Here is a 21,129-nt window from a genome sequence, read left to right on the forward strand (position 1 = left end):
TTTTCAGTTTGCTTCTGAAATGCATAGGTTTCAGGTGACTAGCACCGTTTCCTAGGAGTGGACAATATGGACCTACTATTATGACTGAACAGATGCTGGGGACAAGCAACAGCATGGAAGGACTGACACCAATTGTTAATACCATTACTCATGATTAGTATCTGGCAGTATATGAATGGAGCTGGCTAGAGATACGACGGATGGCCAATGACCAGATGGTACCACCAAATGACCTCCATCCAAACGAAAGAGAACATGTTAACTAAAAGGTTAAAATACAGTAAAAAAGAATTTTTCTGGAATTGTTAAGCAAGCATATTTACCCCAATGTGAAAGAGTTGCAAATAATATATACACACACACAAGCCATGAGATGCATGGAAAGTTTATCAGGCAATAAAAAGCTACCACACATGAGCTAGTTACTACTAGCCACTAATGACTGTCTATGTGCACGCTCTTACCTGTCAACAGACAGCAAAGGCCATGCTACCTGAAATGATGTTTCTCCCAAGGTACGAATTACTCATGAAGAATCACTGTGGAGTGCTGACAAGGTAATTTGTTAGTCCCATGATAATGTGTGTGTGTAGCTCTGAACCTTTCCTACACTTTCAGCATAACTACTGCAGCCACTGTCATGGCACTTGGAGGGACTTCTCCCACTCCTACCTGAGCCTGATATACAAGAAATATTAAGGCCAGAAACATATGTAAGCTGTATTAAGTAAGAGCAGAGCGAGCGCAAGAAATTAAATCCTGGCTTTGCAAAGTAGGGGGATATGCAATGCTGCCAACATGGACATGCATGGAAGGTTTCCTCTTCTATTATAACCTAAAGACCATAAAATTTTACATTCCGGTTGAGTAATAAATGCTGGCTTGTTTTGAAAAGGCTATCCTATGTCACTATGAGACATCTGTTGGTTGTATTGCTCCCAAAAGGGATTTAAACTCATTTAGACCTGCTGGAGGAGCCACAGAGAGAAACAGAGATGCTAAAGCCAAGCACACCCATTGCAACAAACGCGTGACTTCATCACAGAAGGATGGAGGACTAGAACCCAGGAAAAGTGGTGTCTTGCCAGCAAGGTTGCATTAAGTTGGAGGTATAGTGTGCTCAGTAGAACTGTGGCACTTTGGCTGCCCTGTTGTATATACGTTTGTTGTTACCTCTAGGTGGCCCAATTTATCCAGCGTATCTGGTAGGCAAGGCTTATGTTCTCTGCCAGACGTACAACAGTTCTGGATTGTTGCCTTGGAGGGAAGGATGTCTACATATCTCTTCCCATTTTTGTGATTTTCTGAGGCAATTTTAAAAGATTAAAGTGGAATAGAAGTACATCAAAGCTAAAATGTGCAGATACAACTAGTGGTAAATTTTTCATTCACTTCAACATCTACTGGATTCAATCCTACATATAAGGAAAATATATATACTATATATAATATACTGCATTCAATCCTACATATAAGGAAAATTTCATTACCAGAGAGGTCTCCTTCCTGAACTAATACAAAGTTAATCTGTAGGCACACTCTTAAACATAACAGTTGTACCAGGAAAGCAACCATGAAATCTCAAAAGCTAAAGCAGAGCAAATTAAAATTTTCTGAAACAGCTGGCAGAACCTTTTGTTTCATTTCATTAAAAACATGAATATAATTGGAGTAGATTTTTACTATTACATTAGTATTTCTGCTAATGCAGAGATGGACAAAGCACTTTCTCACATGTATGGTTTTGTGATCATGGCATGTTGCTTGCTTAGTGAGTTTTAAATTAGGTAAATCAGAAGCTAGATAAAAAGGTTTTACTTAACTCCGATATAGCTGGTATTCAGAACAATGCAGATGTTTTCAAACAAAGTCATGAAGTCAAGGAAAAAACAGATATATTAACAGTAACTCAATAGGTATAGCTTCTCTTTCTTACCATTCTCCTAACTGAATCTCTCATTAGTGTTAAAATTACACTGTTTTGGCTAGCATAATTTCCTTTTCAGTGGTCTTTCTTAAATCCCTCTCCTTGCTTCCGTAACATGAAAACACATTTTCACAACACTGCTAATGAGTTTGTTCTTCAGAACCAAAATTTAATTTCCCAAACTTTTTGCTACAAATCACAATATGAATTTAAATCACTACATGTAAAACTCCTGAAGAACTACTTCTATTTTCCTCATTTGTGTGATGCCCTACAGTGTTTTACATTTTATAAAATTACAAACAAGATGTGGAAGGTTTGGTGCTTCTTTTTTTTTTAAACTGTCTTAGAAAGTCTCAAATTCTGTTATTCTAATGCATCTTTTACCATAATCTAAGTTCCACATAAAGGACAACATACACATAATATTTTAACTAACTACACCCCCCCCGCCCCAAACTAGGCTAAAATATTTCCCTTACTTGCAGATGGATTTCAAAACCTCATCAACAATTTGTTTTAGAAAAATAAGAAATTTAGCCATTCAGATTGTCATCTAAAAAGAGATCTGGTTTTGATTGAAACAGATTAAAATTGAAACTGTACTATACTCTCTAAACCAGCACTGGAATAGCTGTTTAGGGGAAAAAGAAATTCCTTGTGTCATTTGATTGGGTTTTACAAATACAATTTTGCGGTAGCCTGGCTTGGGATACATAGTAAATTTAGAGGAAAGGAGTTTACCAAATGTTCAAGCACTAAAGATCCTGAATAAGAATTCTCACTTTGTAGCAATAAAAAAGAACTGTTCACTGGAAAAGCTCTGGAGGAACTATACGGTGCCTCATCCCTCACCATGCTGGTTTTCAATGACAGTGCATCAGGAGTGACAACATACAGGCAAGCCCTTAGAAAACAGAAATTTGCAGCATTCAAACAGTACATTTTCTTGCCTGTTCTCTCTAACTAACAGTTCAGCAAAACCATCCCTACCTAACTGCTGCGTGGCACAGTGGCAAAATGAGTAACTCAAATCAGCAGTGCACGTCTGCACACAGCAAAAGATGACAACTCACAATACTGATGCTGATCTTGAAAAGTCAAAAATAATTTTCTATTTTTTCATAAATACCTGGGAAGCTAAATTTTTTTTTTAATTCACTACAGGTGACTCATTGGTAACTACCAGATTTAGAAGCAAGTCACAGCCTGAAAACTTACTTCTTTTTTTCTTCTTCATTCAAATTCTTCCACTGCTCTTCAATTTTCAGCAGGATGTCCTCCATGCTGGTCTTTGGATTATCAGTTATCAATTTTGGACGACATTCTTGAGTGAAAAATCCAATTGCAGACTTTGGTTTCCTTATTATTCTACTACTAATTAAGTCGTAAGCTGTCACATGTCCAAATTTATCACTTAGCACATTTCTTTTCTTTACGCTTTGATTTGAGATTTGTGGATCATTGCTTTGTTCAGCAATATGTTCATTTTGCTTATTAATTGTTCCCCCAACTTCAGGAATCAAAATCTTAACATGTTCCAGGTTGTCTCCTAGATGGTTTTTAAATCCACCTCCCATACTCCAATTATCAGCAGAGATTTCAGGTAAGTCTTTAGGGACTAAGGCTTCCTCATTTTTTTGTATTTCGTCAATATTATCAGAACTCAAAAGATGCTCATCAGCTTTTTTAGATTTGGGGTCCACAGGAACACTGTTACTTTGAATATCAGTCATATTCTGTCCATTCTGTTCCTCCTCACACACTAAATTTAAGGAACTCTCTAGAAAGGCATCACTCTTAGAAAACTCTTTTTTGTCCAGGTGACTACGTACATTATCACCACAAAACGTCTGATGATTTAAGCAGATCTCTGTGTTTCTTCCTGCTTGACAGTTTTGCACATCACTGCTGAGTGAAAGGAATGAAGTATGAGCATCCAGATCATCGCTTCCAGATGGTCCCATTTCATTAACAACCACATCTGTTGGTTCTGTTCTATGAACAAACATGTCTTCTGAGGTAACATCTGGTTTATTACTTTCACCAGGGACGGTAGCAGGTAGTGGCCCATACAGTGATTTCAACACATTTTCAACAGCAAGTAAGACAGATTCCTGGGGGGGGGAAAAAAAAACAAACCCAAAAACAAAACCCAACAAAAACCAACAGAAAAGCCACACACGCAAGCACACCTGAAAATGTAACTGATAGATATTGAGAATATAGAACAATAAGCAAAGTGATCTTATTCAGAATATTTTTCAGACAAATCTGGACAGATTATTGCATTTCTGTTGTTCACACATACTCAAAAAGACACTGAACTGCACACCCTTAGCCTCAAATATTTTGTGATAGTTATTCTGTTTCACTGGTTATCACAAAACTGATTAATTGCTTTCTTTATAACAGGGTACTGAGTGCTTAAACCAGTATCAGGTAAAGCTACTCCCACCTAAAATGGCATTAGAAGCTTATACTCAAGACAGATGCACTAACAACGTCCCATTTCATGTAAGCATGTTTGTGTAGGTGCTTTTATGGTGCATGCTTCCAAGACAGCTTTGCACCAAATGATGGAAGCAAAAAAGAAAAAAACCCCACAAAATAGAAGAAAAAAGAAAAAAACAACCCTTTTTCTAATGCCAAAGGAAAATTTTAAACTAGATCAAATGTGAGAATGCTGTGTTAATTTTCATAGAAGTGGCACTTCACAGGCAGTACATTTACAAGATTAACATAGAGAAATACAAAACAAAAACTTTCAGTGAAGAAGAGGATTAACATACTGGTGTGACTACCTACATTCACTTTGACTAACCACCTTACCTATGTTGCCTTCTTAATTTCTGTGACACTGTTTTTCGTATGAAGTACTAATAAGTGAGAGTGACTTTATGGAAATTTATCACTACACAGCCTCTAAAACATGGGCGTATATGGTCTAAATTTCAGGTCCTGATAGTACAAACAGGATATCCTGAAACTTAAGTGATGTCAACAATAATCTATACACATAATGGCAAAATATTGCTTTGTTCAGAAATCAACTCCCCCACCCCAGCCCCCACCTTAATATATGTGGTGTTTAAAAAGTGATTCTTATTGTAATTATGAAGTTAAGCATGAGATTTATGTAGGGACACACATCATAATTCCATTTAGCTTCTCCCACTATCAAGCCATCTGAAAACAAAGCGATACACATATATCTGACAGCGTAAAAATGATCTTCGAAATCAACTGGGAAATTAATTTTGAATAATCCTCCACTTAGCCCGTTCAATACTTTTCAAACAAAACAGTCCTGTGATAAAGGCAAGCTATCATGTAACAAAACAAACAAACAAACAAAAAAAATCAGTAAATCAGTGGCACTGTTTACCTTCAAACATTTCAGTAGCCCCAGAAGCCCTTTATATGCTTACATAAGTAAAAGGTTGTCAACTCAAAAACAGATTAAAACCTTAGTTACCTTATAATGCAGTAAAACTTGAGTTTTATCAGGTGTTAAATTCACATCCACAGCAGAGGCAGGTACAGTAATATTCAAAAAGAAAACAGGATATAAACGAGTACAGTCCTTGTGCATCACCAGACTGTAGTACTGTCGAATTAACTACAGAATGATTTAATAAATAGATGTTAGTAAAGGCAATAAAATAGACACAAAGGCACAGAAACAAAGTTTGATATTATATGAGCATAACTGGTTTGTTGGGGTTTTTTTCTGAAAGGAATGCTAAAAAGGTCCTTGTGGGTATACATGTATGCCAGAATAATCACCAAAAGGGCAGTTATTGGTGGTTTCCACGTCTCCATAGCTAAATAACAAAAAAGGGGAACCAATTCCAAGACACTAATAGTAGCTAATTTGACCCTCTGAATGAATGTATTGATCACACTTGGGAAGAAAAGATATATGCCCAAATAGGACTGCAACTCCAATACTTACTTCCTCAGTCAACACAAATACTGTTATTTGTTTGCTTTTTAAAGAAAATCTACTTATATAGCATGCAACTATGCTGCTCTGTGTTTCAGCCAAACTGAAGTCTGTTTGAGAAAGTAGCACTTGCACCACAGACCTGCCCTTTTCCCAGAACAAGATCAATTTGTTCCTTTTATTAACCCAATTATAAATCTACAGCTTTTCTCAAACTCTGCTTGTTCTTACTATTTTCTCTATAATCCTTCCAAAACCTCCTCCAAAAGACTACAAAATAATTTAGTAGTTTCAGAATTTTGGTCTCATTAATTAGAAGGCTCAAATAAAGATCCTTGCATTTCCCTCTAGTATCAGGGATCCTTCAACAGACATCCATACTGGAGAAAAGAATACATTAATGAGACAAAAAAATTTTAAAGCATAAAAAATGAAGAGCTGCTGCAGATTAAATTTCAATTTTTAAATTAATTTTTAATTCTTATATATTGTTTAAATAACATTAAACTTAATGAAATATTTTTCAAGTTATTTTAACCTTAATATTTCCACAGCCTGTCCTTAGCTAGCACTGAACTGTAGTAATAAGAGGTCCACCAGCACTTCTTCCCCATACATAGCATGGAGATAAAAGTAAGGGATCTATGGCTTGTTTTCCAAACCCATCAAAATGTATTCTTACAGATGTATTGTTATCCTTACCTGGCCAAAAAACCCCAACAATTAAAACACTGGACCAAAAAAAAAAGAAAAAGAAAAAAAAAAAGGCAGTGGCAGACTATCACCTGCACTACTACAAGAACAGGCCTAAATGAAGGGCAACATATTTTTACTTTGTATGAAAGGACTCTGAATCCCACCTTGAATCTAGGCCTCTGCACTCTGGTTAAAAAGCTGTCTCTGTCATGGGATTCAAGCTGAGCTTTGAACTCCCAGAAGAACGAGGCACATCAAATACTGCATGGATATGGATTACCTTTATTTGGCACTTAATGTACTAACACAAGTCCAGAGTTTACATCTACAAAGCTTTGCTTGCCAGCTGCAAACTACTTCATTATCTCCACTTTAAAACATTCATGTACACTTTGGCATGAACATGATTGTCTTTTCTGGGGAGGGCATAGATTAGAACAGCAAGGCTGCTCCAAGTGAGGTGCTGCAAGGTTCAGTAGTGTGAGAAACCCAAGAGTATCAAATTCTGCCTACACAATGCCTAGCTGTAGCCAATGCTGCTGCACTATCACTTTCATTTTTATCCAATGCATGCACAAATTTAAAGGGAAAGTATGCGTATTTGCTTGATAAGCCCACAGCAAGAAATCGAAAAAATCAAAACTTTATTTTCAGAAGAATTCTCTTACAAGAAACCACATAAAGTTCCCTCATGGAAAAATGCACAGGTGTGTTTCTGCAGGCTAATATGAAGAAAGAATCAACTATTTTGATCTTTCACATAGAGTATCTGAAATTACTTTTTTTTTTTTTTTAAACAGCCATAAACATAACCTCTGGCTCTGTAGTCGTGACTGCAGCAAAAGGAACAGAATTGAGGCACCAGGAGCATCAGACTTGTGGAAGAGGTTTCTGTTGTAAATACTAGTATCCTCACCTGTAATACTCCAGTTATTCTATATGGGAAAAAGGTTGTAGGTTGCATAGGTGTCTCTGTCCTCAAAGAAGTCACATTTCTATTCCTTGAATAAAAAGCTAGAGCATGTTACCTTCAGTATTTCTTTCTGATGAACTGGACGATTATTTATAAAAATGAAACTCCTTTCTGAACTTGAAAGGCTTGTCAAAGAACTGTCTGACTCAGCTTTTGGGAGAAATCCAGAAAGATTTATCTGCAATGATAGAACAAATAGAGTGCAAAAGTCTTTAAAAAAGAACCCCAAAAAGGTTTTTACGAGGTGAGAGATTAACATGGGATTGTACAGGAGTCCAAGTCATTCAAATGCATGCGTTGCTTCTTGAAAGTTATGATACAAAAAAAAAAAGGCACTTTAAAATAAAAAGTTTGAAAAGCATGGGTCTATCCCCATCTATTTTTCTTGATCAATTTATTGAGAAATTTCCCATTTGAACTGCCAGTTGCACCAGGTTGCTGTCTGCAGCTGAAGGCTGCAGAGAACACCACCAGCCAGTTTTAGGCTTGCTGACTGTAGGGTTGCCAACTTAACCCCTGTAAAAGCTAAAGGCATGCACTGCTGCCCAACCTGGTGAAGGCAGCAGTGAATTACCCCTATGGGGAAAGCCCAAAACACACAATCCCTCCCGTTCTACACTCAGGGCACCTTAAATAGCCTGTCACAGGGCATTTATTCAGGGGACCTAAATTTACCTACGCCACCTGTATCCAAATCATCTGACTCTCAAGAGTGCTGAGCACCCATGATTCACAGACCGCAGCAGAACCTGTGAGCACACAACACTGCCAAGGAGCCTCAGAAAACCACATGATTCGAGTACCTAACATTAACTCCAAGTTTTAAGATTCTTCTGCTGAGATTCTTTAGCTTAGTGTTTTTTAGGTCTTAATGAGGCTGATGACTTGTGCTGCCTGTCCCATCACCTCCCCTTCTCCCACACCAAGCAACTTGGAAACTGTTGGACAGATTTGAATTCAATCTGATGAAGAAGCAGAAGTCCAAAAGATATTATAATTTCCACAATTTCTGTGATAACTGACAGCTGTTTGGAGAGGAGAGCCTCATGATAATGACCTTACTGAGGAAAAGGCAATTTTTCAAAAGCCAGGATCCATCAGCATGTAAGAACTGACGTGCTGACCAGCCCACATACTGCCCCACACATCGCCCCACTGCCACTTGCCCCAACTAGTAGGTGAAGGAACACTGGTGCATCGTGAGGATCGAGATTTTGGAGATACGGGGAAGTTTTGAGAATGTTCTGGTAGCAGGGTGGATCACTGAACATAGAAATCAGACCTTGTTAGCTTTGCTCTTGGCAGAACCACTTGTATTTACTAAAATCCAAATTATCATGCATTTGAAATGGAATTTAAAATCCCTGGGATTTGGCCTATCCTTCCCATTCATCTACGTCACGCCAGCTATTTGCTCATGTGCTCCCTTATTCCCTCTTGACCTTGTAATAAGCATTCTGTGCTAAAGCTGGAGCGTTCTGGTCAGCAGCATCGCACATAACCAAACACCACTGGTCAAGTTAAAGAGGTGTCAAATATCTGTTGGATGATTATCAGAAAACAACAAGCAGCACTCCTAGATTTTATTCTGCAACCTTAGCACATCCTCCCTGAATGTTCCTCCTCTATGCTGCAAGCTCCTTTTCTAATTCCCAAATATTTGTGTCTTTCACTTCAAACAATATTTTTATATACAGACAACATTAAAGCAAAACTGAAAGTCTCTAAATAACTCATTTAAGCAGCTGCCAGATTTAGAAATGGCTGACTGCTGTTACTATTTAAAGCCACATAGAATATCAGTATGCTCATTAAAAGTTAGCAGCAATTTCTAAACTAGTCTTAATTATTAGACTTTTCATATATGAAAGTGTATGAAATATAAAGACAAAATTACAGACTGGAAAATATTACAGAATTTTTGCTTTTAAATTAGATCAGCTGTTTTCAAAATTAATATTTTAATAAAACCCAAGTTATATACGTATTAAAATATATCTGTGTTAAGTGGACAGTAGAATGTCTTTCTTAAGGACTTACCTTTTTCCCAGTGGCATATGTATCTGCTAAACTTAACCTCCACAGAAAAAGAAGAGACTAGGAGAATTTCCTGTGTGAAAGTTTTCAGTCAAAATAGATCCATTCATTTACAAGATGGGATGTGAAAAGCATAGATGCTGTTTTGTACAAGTAAAAATTGTGTCAATTCTTTATTTTCTTAGTTTTCTTTTTATTTCACAAATAGCTCCTGAGTTTGCATGCTTTGAAGTCAGCTTGAAATGTGTTCTTGTTTCATTCAGGTGCTCACAGTGGAGATGTTTTGAAGAAGGCCCTGGATCACTTGTTACAGAAGTTTTAACTCTGCAGTTAGTAAGGTACAGGTTACAGAAAGTTGTTTATAGCCAGGTTAGTTTTGTCTTCAGAGTAGGCTTTGCAGCAAAGGAGTATGAAGCTACACAATGAACAAGCAGGAAAGGAAAAGAATTAAAGAGCCACCCTCTGGTCTGAGTACTGAATGAGGCATGGACCTAATGGGAAGGGAAAAAGCAGCATATGCCTTGTCATTAAATACCTATCCCAATACCTGCACACAAGGGAGAAATAAAAGATTGCACAGGCAACCTTAATTCTGTCATTTCATAGTGTTTGGCTGCTTAATTTAGAAATGTCCATGGTTTCTGAACGTAGATTTGTGCATAAGCAATATGCATAGATCACTTATACACCTAGAAAAGATGCACGTGGTATTTTACACACTATTTAGAGACAGAGAGAGAGATAGAATGTTCCCCAACTTCTATTCAAGGAATATGGATACCTCATGATATAGCAGAGAGGTAATGTGAGAACCTGAGTGCCTCCTTCAAGCTAGTCCGTTCTAAATACCCCCATGTCTTCCCTTCGGAGTCCCCTGCACTTGCCCTTTGGGGCATATCCAACCTGCATTCAGGTAAGAATGGATGTTCTGTTCAGACATAAGCAACTAAAACTTTGTAAACTACAAGAAGCAACTTCGCTTTTTTCCCCTCATGTCCCTGCATATGTATACTACAAGCATTCTGTCAAACTCAAGATTTAAGTCTGAATAATGCTATTAAACTTTAATACATATATATATTCAGACTTCATTAAAGTCTGAATAATGCTATTAAACATAACTTGCCATGCTGAATGTAGCTGAATGTAGCATGGTAAGTTGTGTTTAATAGCCACTGTGACTCTACAGACGGTGATTCGTCTCATCTATGTGACTGGTCGAGATTTATTACTACAAGATACAGGAAAATGCAACTTTGAAGGATCAGCAGTAGCAAGACTCCCCTTTATAAGAACGTTTCCAACAAAAATGGAAGCAGATTAAAAAATTTTTTGAAAATATTAGACAAAGGAGAATATAACAGGGAACTCCCTCAATTTCAACAATGGCAAAGGAAGCCAAGTGCACTGAATTTTTTTGAAAACTAACTAGAATTTCCTTGAAATATATCTTTAGTGGAAATTTTGCATAACTTGACTTCTAAGTATGTGTTTCTTTTGCTGCTCAGGTGCCCCCTCACTGAAATTGAGGGGATATTCTTTAGAGTATAAGGCTAAGAGGCCATGAGGATGAGAACTATACAAATGCTTAGATATTAATCACAGTACAACCTGCCTGTGGGCCAGGAATCCCAACTTAGACAGCTCTGAGCAATCAGCAATTCTGCATTTGTCATCACAACTGTTTTTACTGCCATTTGATCAGTGCCACATGAGTCCTGACTAGATGATTCTTGGAGCGGATTTTCAATCACCAAACCAATTAATTTTACAGAGAGGACAGTAATAGAATCAAGTGCATTAATTGGATATCAATCTGGAGATAATACCCTCTGTTGCAAAGTCTCCTTTTTGAATATTGATTTAGCTCTCTTCATTGACAGGCTTTAAGTGGATTTGGGAGAAGGAAGTTTAAACTCACCTCAGGATCTTCACAGCAGTGTTGAAAAGGTACCATACTGCCCATAACGGCTGTTCCCAGAACTGACATACAGGCCATTTTGTGATCTGACACCCTGGTCTTCTGCCAAATAACTGCCTGAAACAAATGGCACAGAGTCAAATTTTTGACATTATATTTGTTGAACTCAAGTCATGTCTACGAACATGCATATGCAACTGCACACATACTGTATATGTAACATTCTGTACTTTGAAGCTCTTAGATTCACAACTTTCGGTGTTAACACACACTATATGGTACTTTTTGGCATGACTTCTCATATTATATTACTTATTTAGACTCGCAGTGATTGGAAAATTAAGCAAAGCTTGTATTTATGGATGTTACATGGCTAGTCTGGACTTCTGCACCTGAAACAAATCAATAAAAATAGTACTTCTTCTCTTAGCCATATAGCAGTAGGCTTTGTGTTTTCACCAAGCATATAAATTGAGGGTTTATGACATGTCCCTGGCATAGTGGTCAACATTTGAAGGTAGGCACTGCAATGCTCATGGTATTTAAGAGACAGGCCATTTTGGTAAAATCAAGCTATTAGATGTCCATTCATAGCTCTCATCTGGATACTCTAGGTCTATGGCAAGCCTGCTGATTAGAAAGAAGAGCAATTTCTAAGGAAGTATTTATAAGGAAAGCAGTTGTTTGTCTAATGAAAACTTTGTAAAAGTTAGAGCAGATACCCTTTTATCCTTCTATTAGCTACATATCTTGCGATACTATTGCAAAGATTTAATAAATACAGTAAGGCGGTATGAACTGCAACTTGCATCAGACGTTACCTGTCAAGTCCACTTACATATACAGAAAGTATTAGCTACTTTGGGAAGTGAAATTTTGTCTCTCACTAATGAGAAGTCCTATGCTAAACTGTGACAAATTTAACTCTGAATCTGCTGACTTTTATTGCTGTGTGTCAACAAAATTGGCTTAGTTGGCTTTCTGCTTCTAGGCAACTGAGACAGCTAGATTCAAATCCACTTCGTATCTATTTCTGTCACTGTTAGCTGAGAGTGTATTTAAGTGTGCAACATTCAAACACAAAAGGAAAAAAAATGCAGCAAGTTGCACTTTAAATTTGATGTTACGGTGCTGAATAAAATTGATGTTTTAAATAGGTGCTAGGTGTCCAATAAATTCAAAATGAGTTCACAGTATTCTGGTACAGGATGTCATGAGAAAGCATGGTGAGAAAGCATGGTGAGCAAGCAAAGAATACACAAGCACCCATCTCAAGAAATGCAATACATAGCCTTAAAATTCCACCTGTCCAGTGGAATATTTGCTGGCCTTGAGGGGTGAATTCCAGGGAAGAACACGGTGCTCCTGTAAAATGATATTCCCTTCCTACAGGACAGGTGGAATTGTAAAACTTTGAGACTGTTGAGCCTAAAAGTATTCCCCAAATCTTTAATTTTCCATTTCCACGTACACTCTGCAGCATTTGTGAAGTGGGGCCTTTCAGTCCTGCCTGAATCTAACTCACCTCCTAGAGATCAGCCTGACAGCCCTTTGTACATGCTGGCTCACAGCTCAGTCATCCTACAGCGAGCATGAACCCCTCAACATAACGGACAATTTACATCAGGGAGGGCAGCAAATACAAAAAGGGGAGAAGGAGAAACGAGCAAGCAGAGCCACAGGCTGGGTGTCCACAGCTCTGGCAGGGAGAGTCCCCACTGTGCTTTGGCAGCAGGCAGCAGCAAAGGACAGCCCGGGGCTGCCCGAAGCATGCTGCCTCTCAGCCTCTCTCCTCTACACCTGCTGTAAACCTCCTCAAAGACATTTTGGAGTGATGAAAGAATTTGTCCTCTTCTTTACAGCTCCTCTTATAAAACATATCCTGTACTGCTTCTATTTTAAAATTGATTACTTAAAATGGAAACACAAAGTGCCAAACAATTTTTTCTTTACTGGATGTATTTTAAATTAAATGCATGTGACCAAACTGAGAAAGACACTTGTTACATGACTAACATAAACATCATACTGTTTATTTTAGGTTATACTAGTGTGATGCCACAGGTACAGATATAAATCTTAGCTGCTGATTAATGCAAGGTTATTACACTGCTTGACCTGCTGAATGGCTGATACTCAGGCCTGTGAAAAGATCAGTTCAGTAAGGTGGTTTTAAGAAAGCTGTGGAAAATGAGAACTTATTAAATGCAAACTTGCTAAAAGTAGATACTGTTAATAAGTTCAGAGGGTATTTTTTAACTAGTCATGTATTTATCAGCTATTAATACTGAGAACTACAGACAAAATTTTAGGAACTACTTATCACGGGAGGTTAAATTCAAGCCTACATACTAAAGAGGCCAGGCAACTCCTAAATTTCTGTACTGTATAAACACAGAATAGATTGTGCGTTCATTTTTAGCCCTGACTGCACAGTATGAAGCAACAACATAGGAATAGCTGGTAATTTAAAGAAAATTATTTTTCTAGACTCTCCAGATGTATCAACAGGCATTAAAAAAAATCCACAAAGAAACAATGCCTGTTCCATTTCATTTATTTTAGAAAGTGCCTGTTTCCATGAGGTTCCTGCAATATCCTATTTTTTTAACCTTCCTTATACCCTTTAGTTTAGCTAAAAATACACACACACACCCCCCATATTTTTTTTCTAGGTCATATAAAGCGGGTGTCCAGGATGAGCCAAGGAAGAATCTGACTCTAGTCAGTATGATGACACTGCAGAAACAGCCTACTCAAAGATATATTATTACATATGGCCCATCTTAGGTTTTGCTAGAGCTGGCCAAATATATCCCACCTCCCTCCTTGTTTCATTGAAGGGGATTACATGATCTAGACCTTACAAAATGTCTTAACATATATAAAATCTATTGCACATATACAGAAGATAAGTATGTGTGTCTCTGTGTGTATGTATTTTTCCACCCTTATCCAGCCCTAGGATGTATGCATACTCTTGTGGAAGATGACAACATACATGCACACATGGAGCAGGCATCTCTGTTATTTCATGATGCATACATGTAGCCCAGAAGGATTGAAAAATGTGTGAAGAGTGGAGAAAGAGCATGCAAACTCTTCCCACTGGGGTCCCTAGTACATGGCACTAAGGAGAATAAGAGCTGCTCATTATTTGTCTCCTCAAAGACACCAAGGAAGGACAGAGAAAAAAATGCAGCCACTCCTCCTTCATTAACTATCCTTCATATTTTAGACCTTCTACCAGCAGCCACAATGATTTGCAATCACAGACAAAACAAAAATCTTAATTAGAGCTGGGGACTGGATGCTGTTGCTGACTGTGGCTACTTCAGTGCAACTATGATGCCACAAGTTAAACAGATTCATCCTGTTCACCTTATTGCCTAATGGTATTACCTTACAAAGTGGACTTTTACTACCCAGAAACCACCTATTTTCTTTTTTTTTTTGGTGATAATTGTTGTGTTATTTATCTTGTAATAAAGGTTGAGGGTGTAAAAGTCTCATACAGCAAGCACTGTACATCAACTGTAGGTTGGTAATGTAACATGAGTTAGCTCTATAAGAGAGAGCTGTATTTCATAGTCTCTCTAATTTTGTTTTAGATGCTTCAAAAATCCTGTCACCCTGCCACCAGAGATCTCACTGCAGATAGTTAACTCTCTGGGCCAGCATGTTCCTTAGCTTTCCTGACTTAAAACCTAATCGTTTATTAGGCTCCAACATAATGGAAAACATCACTGCCTACCTGTTAAGAGAGTATAAAGCCAGGAACAAAGCCAGGCAGCAATATCCAAAGTTTGAATTGAGCCCAAGGGAAACAAAAAGACATTACCCTATACAACAAGTATAACCTCTTTTGCTTGTGATGCACAGACACCTAGCTGCAAGCGCTGGCACACTCTCTGCAGTGGAAGAAAGCCTATCAGCTAAGATCAAGAAGAGATCAAGACAAAGTCTTAACCACATTCTTTAAAATCCCAGCCTTGAAAAGTGTTGACGTTGTTTATCAGCTCCATGCCATAACTGGTGTCTTGTTTTAAAACCAATGGTAAGTTATCTTACTAAAAAAGAGCTCTTGAATAATCTTTCCTTGACAACAGAAATCACAGCAGTTTTTCAATATAGCCTGAAGAGAAAGAACACAACTATCTAAATAATCATAATTATTTTTCCCATATATTTCATACTTGCCCCTGAGGAAACAGTTGTCCCATCCTTTTCATAAGTGATGGTGGGACAACTACCAGTGGAGGTATGCAATAGAGAATATCAAGGCACCATTTTTCCCTTCATCAGCTGCAGTTGACATACCTGTCTATCCCATGGGCATCACACATTACAGCTATCAAGGGGATCTGTTGAAAGACAGTAATGTTCTACAGCACTGTTCATCCTACAAATTCCAACATATTTCCTGCTCAGATTTCCCTTCTGTGATATGAAAGCATCCTCTCAATGAAAAGGCTTTTTTGAGCATCATGCAGTGGAGAAACGCTTGGATCTGGGAGCTCGGAGGTAAGTTAGGAGAGGAGCTAACAGATACTACAAGGAGTCAAGAACCTTCATCTGGTAACACATGTCTTCAAAGCCTTTCAAGAATTACGAAGACTATAGAGAGTTGTAAGTTTTTTGGCTGCTTTAATCACACACATTCAGCTATAGGTGTTTAGAGAAATTCCACCTCCATAGCAGAAGCAAAAAAAAAAACCAAACCCAAAACCAAACCCAAACCTTCCAAACAATTAAACTACTGTCAAAAAACACAGCTCCTAATCATTCAGAAGATGTACATCATCACAGTGAATTTCATTTAAATACAGGGAGGTTTAAAAGCCTTTTGTAAAAAATAGCATACCTAACTGTGACAACGTACATTGATAAGGAAGATGGAGAACTCCCAGGCAGCTTTGGAAACATCATTTTCCTGTTAAACTTTAAGTGTACAAAGTGAGTGTGAAAGCCTTGCAAGAGCTAAAGGCACATCTCAGATTCTGCAACACACACTGCATATGTGAAACAGTAATTGTTTTGAGATTTCATACATATACTGTGCTGTCATTTGAAAAAAGTGATGGATGAGAAACTGGAAACCTCAAGGAATTAGTAATAGGATATAAAGCATTTCACCTCTAGGTCACCAGTTCAAATTCAACCAGGTTGGTAGTGACCAAAAGTAGTTACCATCTGGCAGCTGTTCTCTGGCTGATGTAAATTGAGTTGAGGGTCTCAGCGAATTTCCTAGTGGACAGGTGTCCTCAGCACAAAAAAACACCATAATTAACTCTCTGTTTGGCTTTCTCAGCAAAGCCACTGAACAACGAATGGAAGTAAAGACTGAGCTATATTCCAGGTTAGCATGAAAGCATGTTGGCTGCAGAGCACTGCAGATTCTTAATCATAATTCCTCTTTATATTTTAAGACACATAGATCAGGGAAGGACTTAATTTATCACCATTACATTAAACGGAGTAGCCTTTCCAAATCAAGAGCAAGCTTACGTGCTGCTGTTTCTGCTCAATGCAAACTTCTTTTCAACATGCAGCTACACTAGAGTTTGGAAGCACAATGAATGAATGCAAAGTATAATCCCATTGTTAAAAATGGTAAATTTACCCCAACGTACTTACTCTGTCTCAAAGCCCCCACATTTACTACAGAGGACTCAGACACAGAAAATAAACTGGGTTTTGACTACCGGATACAGACTGTAGGTTGCGATTATCCAACTTTGGAAGTAAGAGGAGACTTACTGTAAAGAAAAAAAATAAATGAAGATGGCATCCTTTAAGTCTACACCAACCACAATGGGGGTTTGGGGAAAAATACCATCCACAGTTATAATAATAGCCTCAAAATGGATCTCTTGCAGAAGTTCCGACCCATGACTCTCAAGAAACAAACAAGACATAGTTCTAGGCAGAACTGTGTGTGACCAAGGCTTCAAAATATTATGCGTGAAAAACTCTAGGAAAAAATATTGCCTTATGCAGATTTTTCCTCAACAGGAACTGAAAATTTATTGAGTCTACATATGGCCCACCTGTGCTTTGCAAAAGACATAGGACCAGTTGTGTATGGTATGAGCTGCTGATAGGCACCATCTAAACCACCTGTTGCCATAATTTGTTCAGCCTTATTATATCTGAAATTGTTAAAACAGGTATAGTTACTGAGTGTCCTCTCTCATTTTGGTGTCTGTGGAAGAAAGGCAACTAGAAAAGAATTAAAGCATTCTGTATCATCAGCTTTTCAACACACAAAGGCATTGGAATATCAGTGGCTTGTAAGACTAAGTTGAGGGCTACTGGTGTTAAACAGTGAAGAGTGTGAAAACTGTTGTTCCAGGGAAGAGTCCTACACCACCTCAGGTAAAATACAGCCAGGGCTCATAGGTGGCTAGAACATGGCATTTCAGGCTGAAGAGTTTGACACGGTTTAAGCAGTAGCTGACTTTGGAATGTTCTTAGCATGCCTTCAGATAATGTTAACTTTAAATAAACTTGCTGAATACTCATGTAAATTATTTCCATTTGGCTGTCTCATTATTCAATATGCTTTCAAGGAACATGGTGATGAAAGAAGAAAAATACCTCTTTCTAACATAACCATACTGGCAAGAGGATCAACATTATCAGTATTCAAAGAATGTCTTGGCAGGATAAACCTTCATAAAAAGAAGGAGCACTAGCTAATCCAAGTTGTCAAAATAGCAATAGTACTTCAAGGGTTGATCTGCAAAGTGATCCATTATTTATTGCTAATGCAAACAAAACATTCTGAGCAGAAAGAGCAATTGAGTATTTCCTATCTTGGAAATCCACTGATGGAGAGTACACAATAAATGAACCCTAGGATGACTGATAAAAGGATATCTATTTTCTTACTTACTAAAAAACAACCCCAAGGCAGGAAGAGCATAATGGTTCTTCACAGAGAAGAAATCAGACACTTAATGGTAATATTTTCTGAACAAAAAACACATATGAAATGTGGCACAACAAGACAAAATTCTTGAAATGTCATTCAGAAGCACAAGAAATACACCTTTAAAAAAAAACATGGTGGAAATAAAACATGCAATGTATTGTGCATCCTAAAAACACATATACATTCACAGCTCAATAAAAGGCCCGACTTGCCAAAACAAGTTTCTGCTAGAATCGATTAGGCAACCATTTTCTGATGCCTAACCTCAGATACTTCTATGAAAGTTTCAGCCTCATAACATTCTTCCTTGGTAAAGCTAGGGCTATGCTTTCTTCCATTGTCCTTTAATTTCTTATAAAATACAAGACTTTAAAGACTGTTTGGGTTTGTTTGTTGTGTTGTTTTGGTTTTTTTTTTTTTTTTAAATGTACTGGTTTTGTCATTTATTTTGAAGATTTCTTTGAAATACACTTTTATTTACACTTTTTTCACTTACCACCCTTTCTATTCTTCCGACCTATCTTTCCTCATCTCCTTCCATAATACCTCATCTCTGCTACCTTCTTGCTCTTTTAAGCCTTGGAACCTGATCTTACTCCTGACGTGTATCTTCTTCCATTGCAACAGAAAATATTGGCTCAGACTCAAGAATTTGGGATTCTAGGAACTCCTCTGAATAAGTAAACATACAATTTTTTAAACTAATATATAATCTATGAACTACATGAAAAATAAAGCCATTCTAAGAAGTTGATTCTTTCTTTCTCCTAGTACATTTCAAACAGAAATAAAACAGCCACTGCAAAAAAAAAAAACCCCACAGACAATACTATTCAGTAGAAAGTATTATTCTAGCACAGATATACTGTAGGAAAAACACCTTCTGATCTGAATTAGTAATTTTAATGATAACAATACTTAACATCTGAAGGTAAAAGAACTAAATATTAATGTTCTGTGATATGGTAAAATGGACGCACATAGATCTGCTGAAAGTTGTTATGCATTGGAATTTCAGAATTTCAAATTTCTTAAAAGTTATGATGCAATAGGTATTTTTTTATTTTGCAAGGAATGACAACAGCCGTAGAAACACAGGAATCTGCATTCAAAGTTTTTTAATATTTTCTGACTATTTTAAAGCATTTACACATGCCCGGAGACACACTACACTTTCTGTATGATTTCTTAAGCCTTTAATTTTCCCTGCTCAGCAATAGCTACTGAGCGACCTCTTGTGTTGAAACATTTGAGCGGTTTCTTTCTTGTTTTCTTTTTTTTTTCCCTAAATAAATTAAATGAGCATAAGGCTGGCAGTGCAAAATGAAGAGCCCAAAAAATCAGCACCATCTCTGTCATTACAATGAATAATACTGCCTGCAGATAGTAATTGTACTGATTTATTTTACCTACTCACATTGTATATTAAAGAATTTACCTCTGAAGCTAATACGATAGGTAGTCAAAAAACGTGCAATGGCTACTATCATGCTGCTCTCCACACCATTTTTGCAGTAAGTATTGTGAAAAAAACGTGACCAACTTCTTGCACATTATTGCCATTATATTAAAATAAGCAGAGGAAAAAAAGAAAAACAAGAATCACAGAATCATAGAATAGAATAGAATCATAGAATCATTTAGGTTGGAAAAGACCTTCAAGATCATTGAGTCCAACCATCATCCATGCCCACTAAACCATGTTATGGAGTACCCCATCTATGCGCTTTTAAATACCTCCAGGGATGGTGACTCAACCACTTCCCTGGGCAGCCTATTCAATAAAGAAATGTAATAGTCTAATCAAAGGGGATGAAATCAAAATACCATAAAAAAAATAATTTGCAACTTGTGAGAGAGGGCAAAACAAACACCAATAAAAGACAAAATTAGTTTTATTAACCAACATTTAAGACCAATACTGTGAACCACTGCTAGATATGTCAAGGAGCTTAACACAATCTAAGTACACACCCCTGAGATGTCTGGTTTCAAACTTTCTGTAGTCCCAATGAAGTAAGACTGAAAGTAGCTACACTTTCTCAGCTTTGGAATACTAATTCTGTAGCCACAAGGCTGGGTTTTGTTTTTCACAGTATCTACACTTTGATATTTAGAAATACATACATAAATATAATCAGAGCATATTATACAACTCCAGAAAGTGATGGGCAGTCTGTTGTCATTTCAAGAAAAGCATGGTGTCATTCATCATTCCCACTGAAAAGGAACTGAAGTGTGAGTGATTGGTTGATAGAGTAACTGATCAAAATTGCTCAATGAAGAGGCCAAATAGCAAGATCAACACACAAAATTATTTTAGAACAGAAAAAGAATTGCTGTGGGATCTGGCCACGAGATGTCACTCTCTACTTTGTGGCAACTTGAAAATTCATTAGCATAACTTTCCTCTCAGAGGTGTCAAAAGCAGCCAATAAAATTAGCTATGTTAAATTGGGGTCAGGTAAAGGAAAACTGCTCAGTGTGTCATTTCTGTAGCTGTGTGTGTAATTTCTGTATCTGTGCTGTAGAATTACTGTTCAGTATGCTGTGAAGTCAACGTAGCCTCCAAGCAGCCTCTGAATTTGTTCCCCCAAGTCTAAACAAAGAACAACTAGCTCCACTATAAGCCTGTTGTTATACTGTTACTCTTACACCAATGTAGCAAATTGTTTTGAATTTTTTTTGC

General features: G+C 37.4%; 1 protein-coding gene across 2 annotated transcripts in view; it reads right to left on the reverse strand.

The window, feature by feature from the left end:
* The window catches only part of PMS1 (PMS1 homolog 1, mismatch repair system component), a 48,232-nt gene that overhangs the window by 14,270 nt on the left and 12,833 nt on the right, over positions 1–21,129 (reverse strand). For both annotated transcript variants that reach the window (XM_069781904.1, XM_069781905.1), the window contains exons 6-9: positions 11,504–11,620; positions 7,601–7,723; positions 5,406–5,549; positions 3,149–4,044 (exon numbers count right to left, since the gene is read on the reverse strand). In XM_069781904.1, coding sequence (XP_069638005.1) covers positions 3,149–4,044; positions 5,406–5,549; positions 7,601–7,723; positions 11,504–11,620 — 1,280 coding nt within the window. The remainder of the gene's footprint in view (positions 1–3,148; positions 4,045–5,405; positions 5,550–7,600; positions 7,724–11,503; positions 11,621–21,129) is intronic.

Source organism: Haliaeetus albicilla, chromosome 4, assembly GCF_947461875.1.
Source record: "Haliaeetus albicilla chromosome 4, bHalAlb1.1, whole genome shotgun sequence".
In the NCBI taxonomy this organism is placed as follows: Eukaryota; Metazoa; Chordata; class Aves; order Accipitriformes; family Accipitridae; genus Haliaeetus; species Haliaeetus albicilla.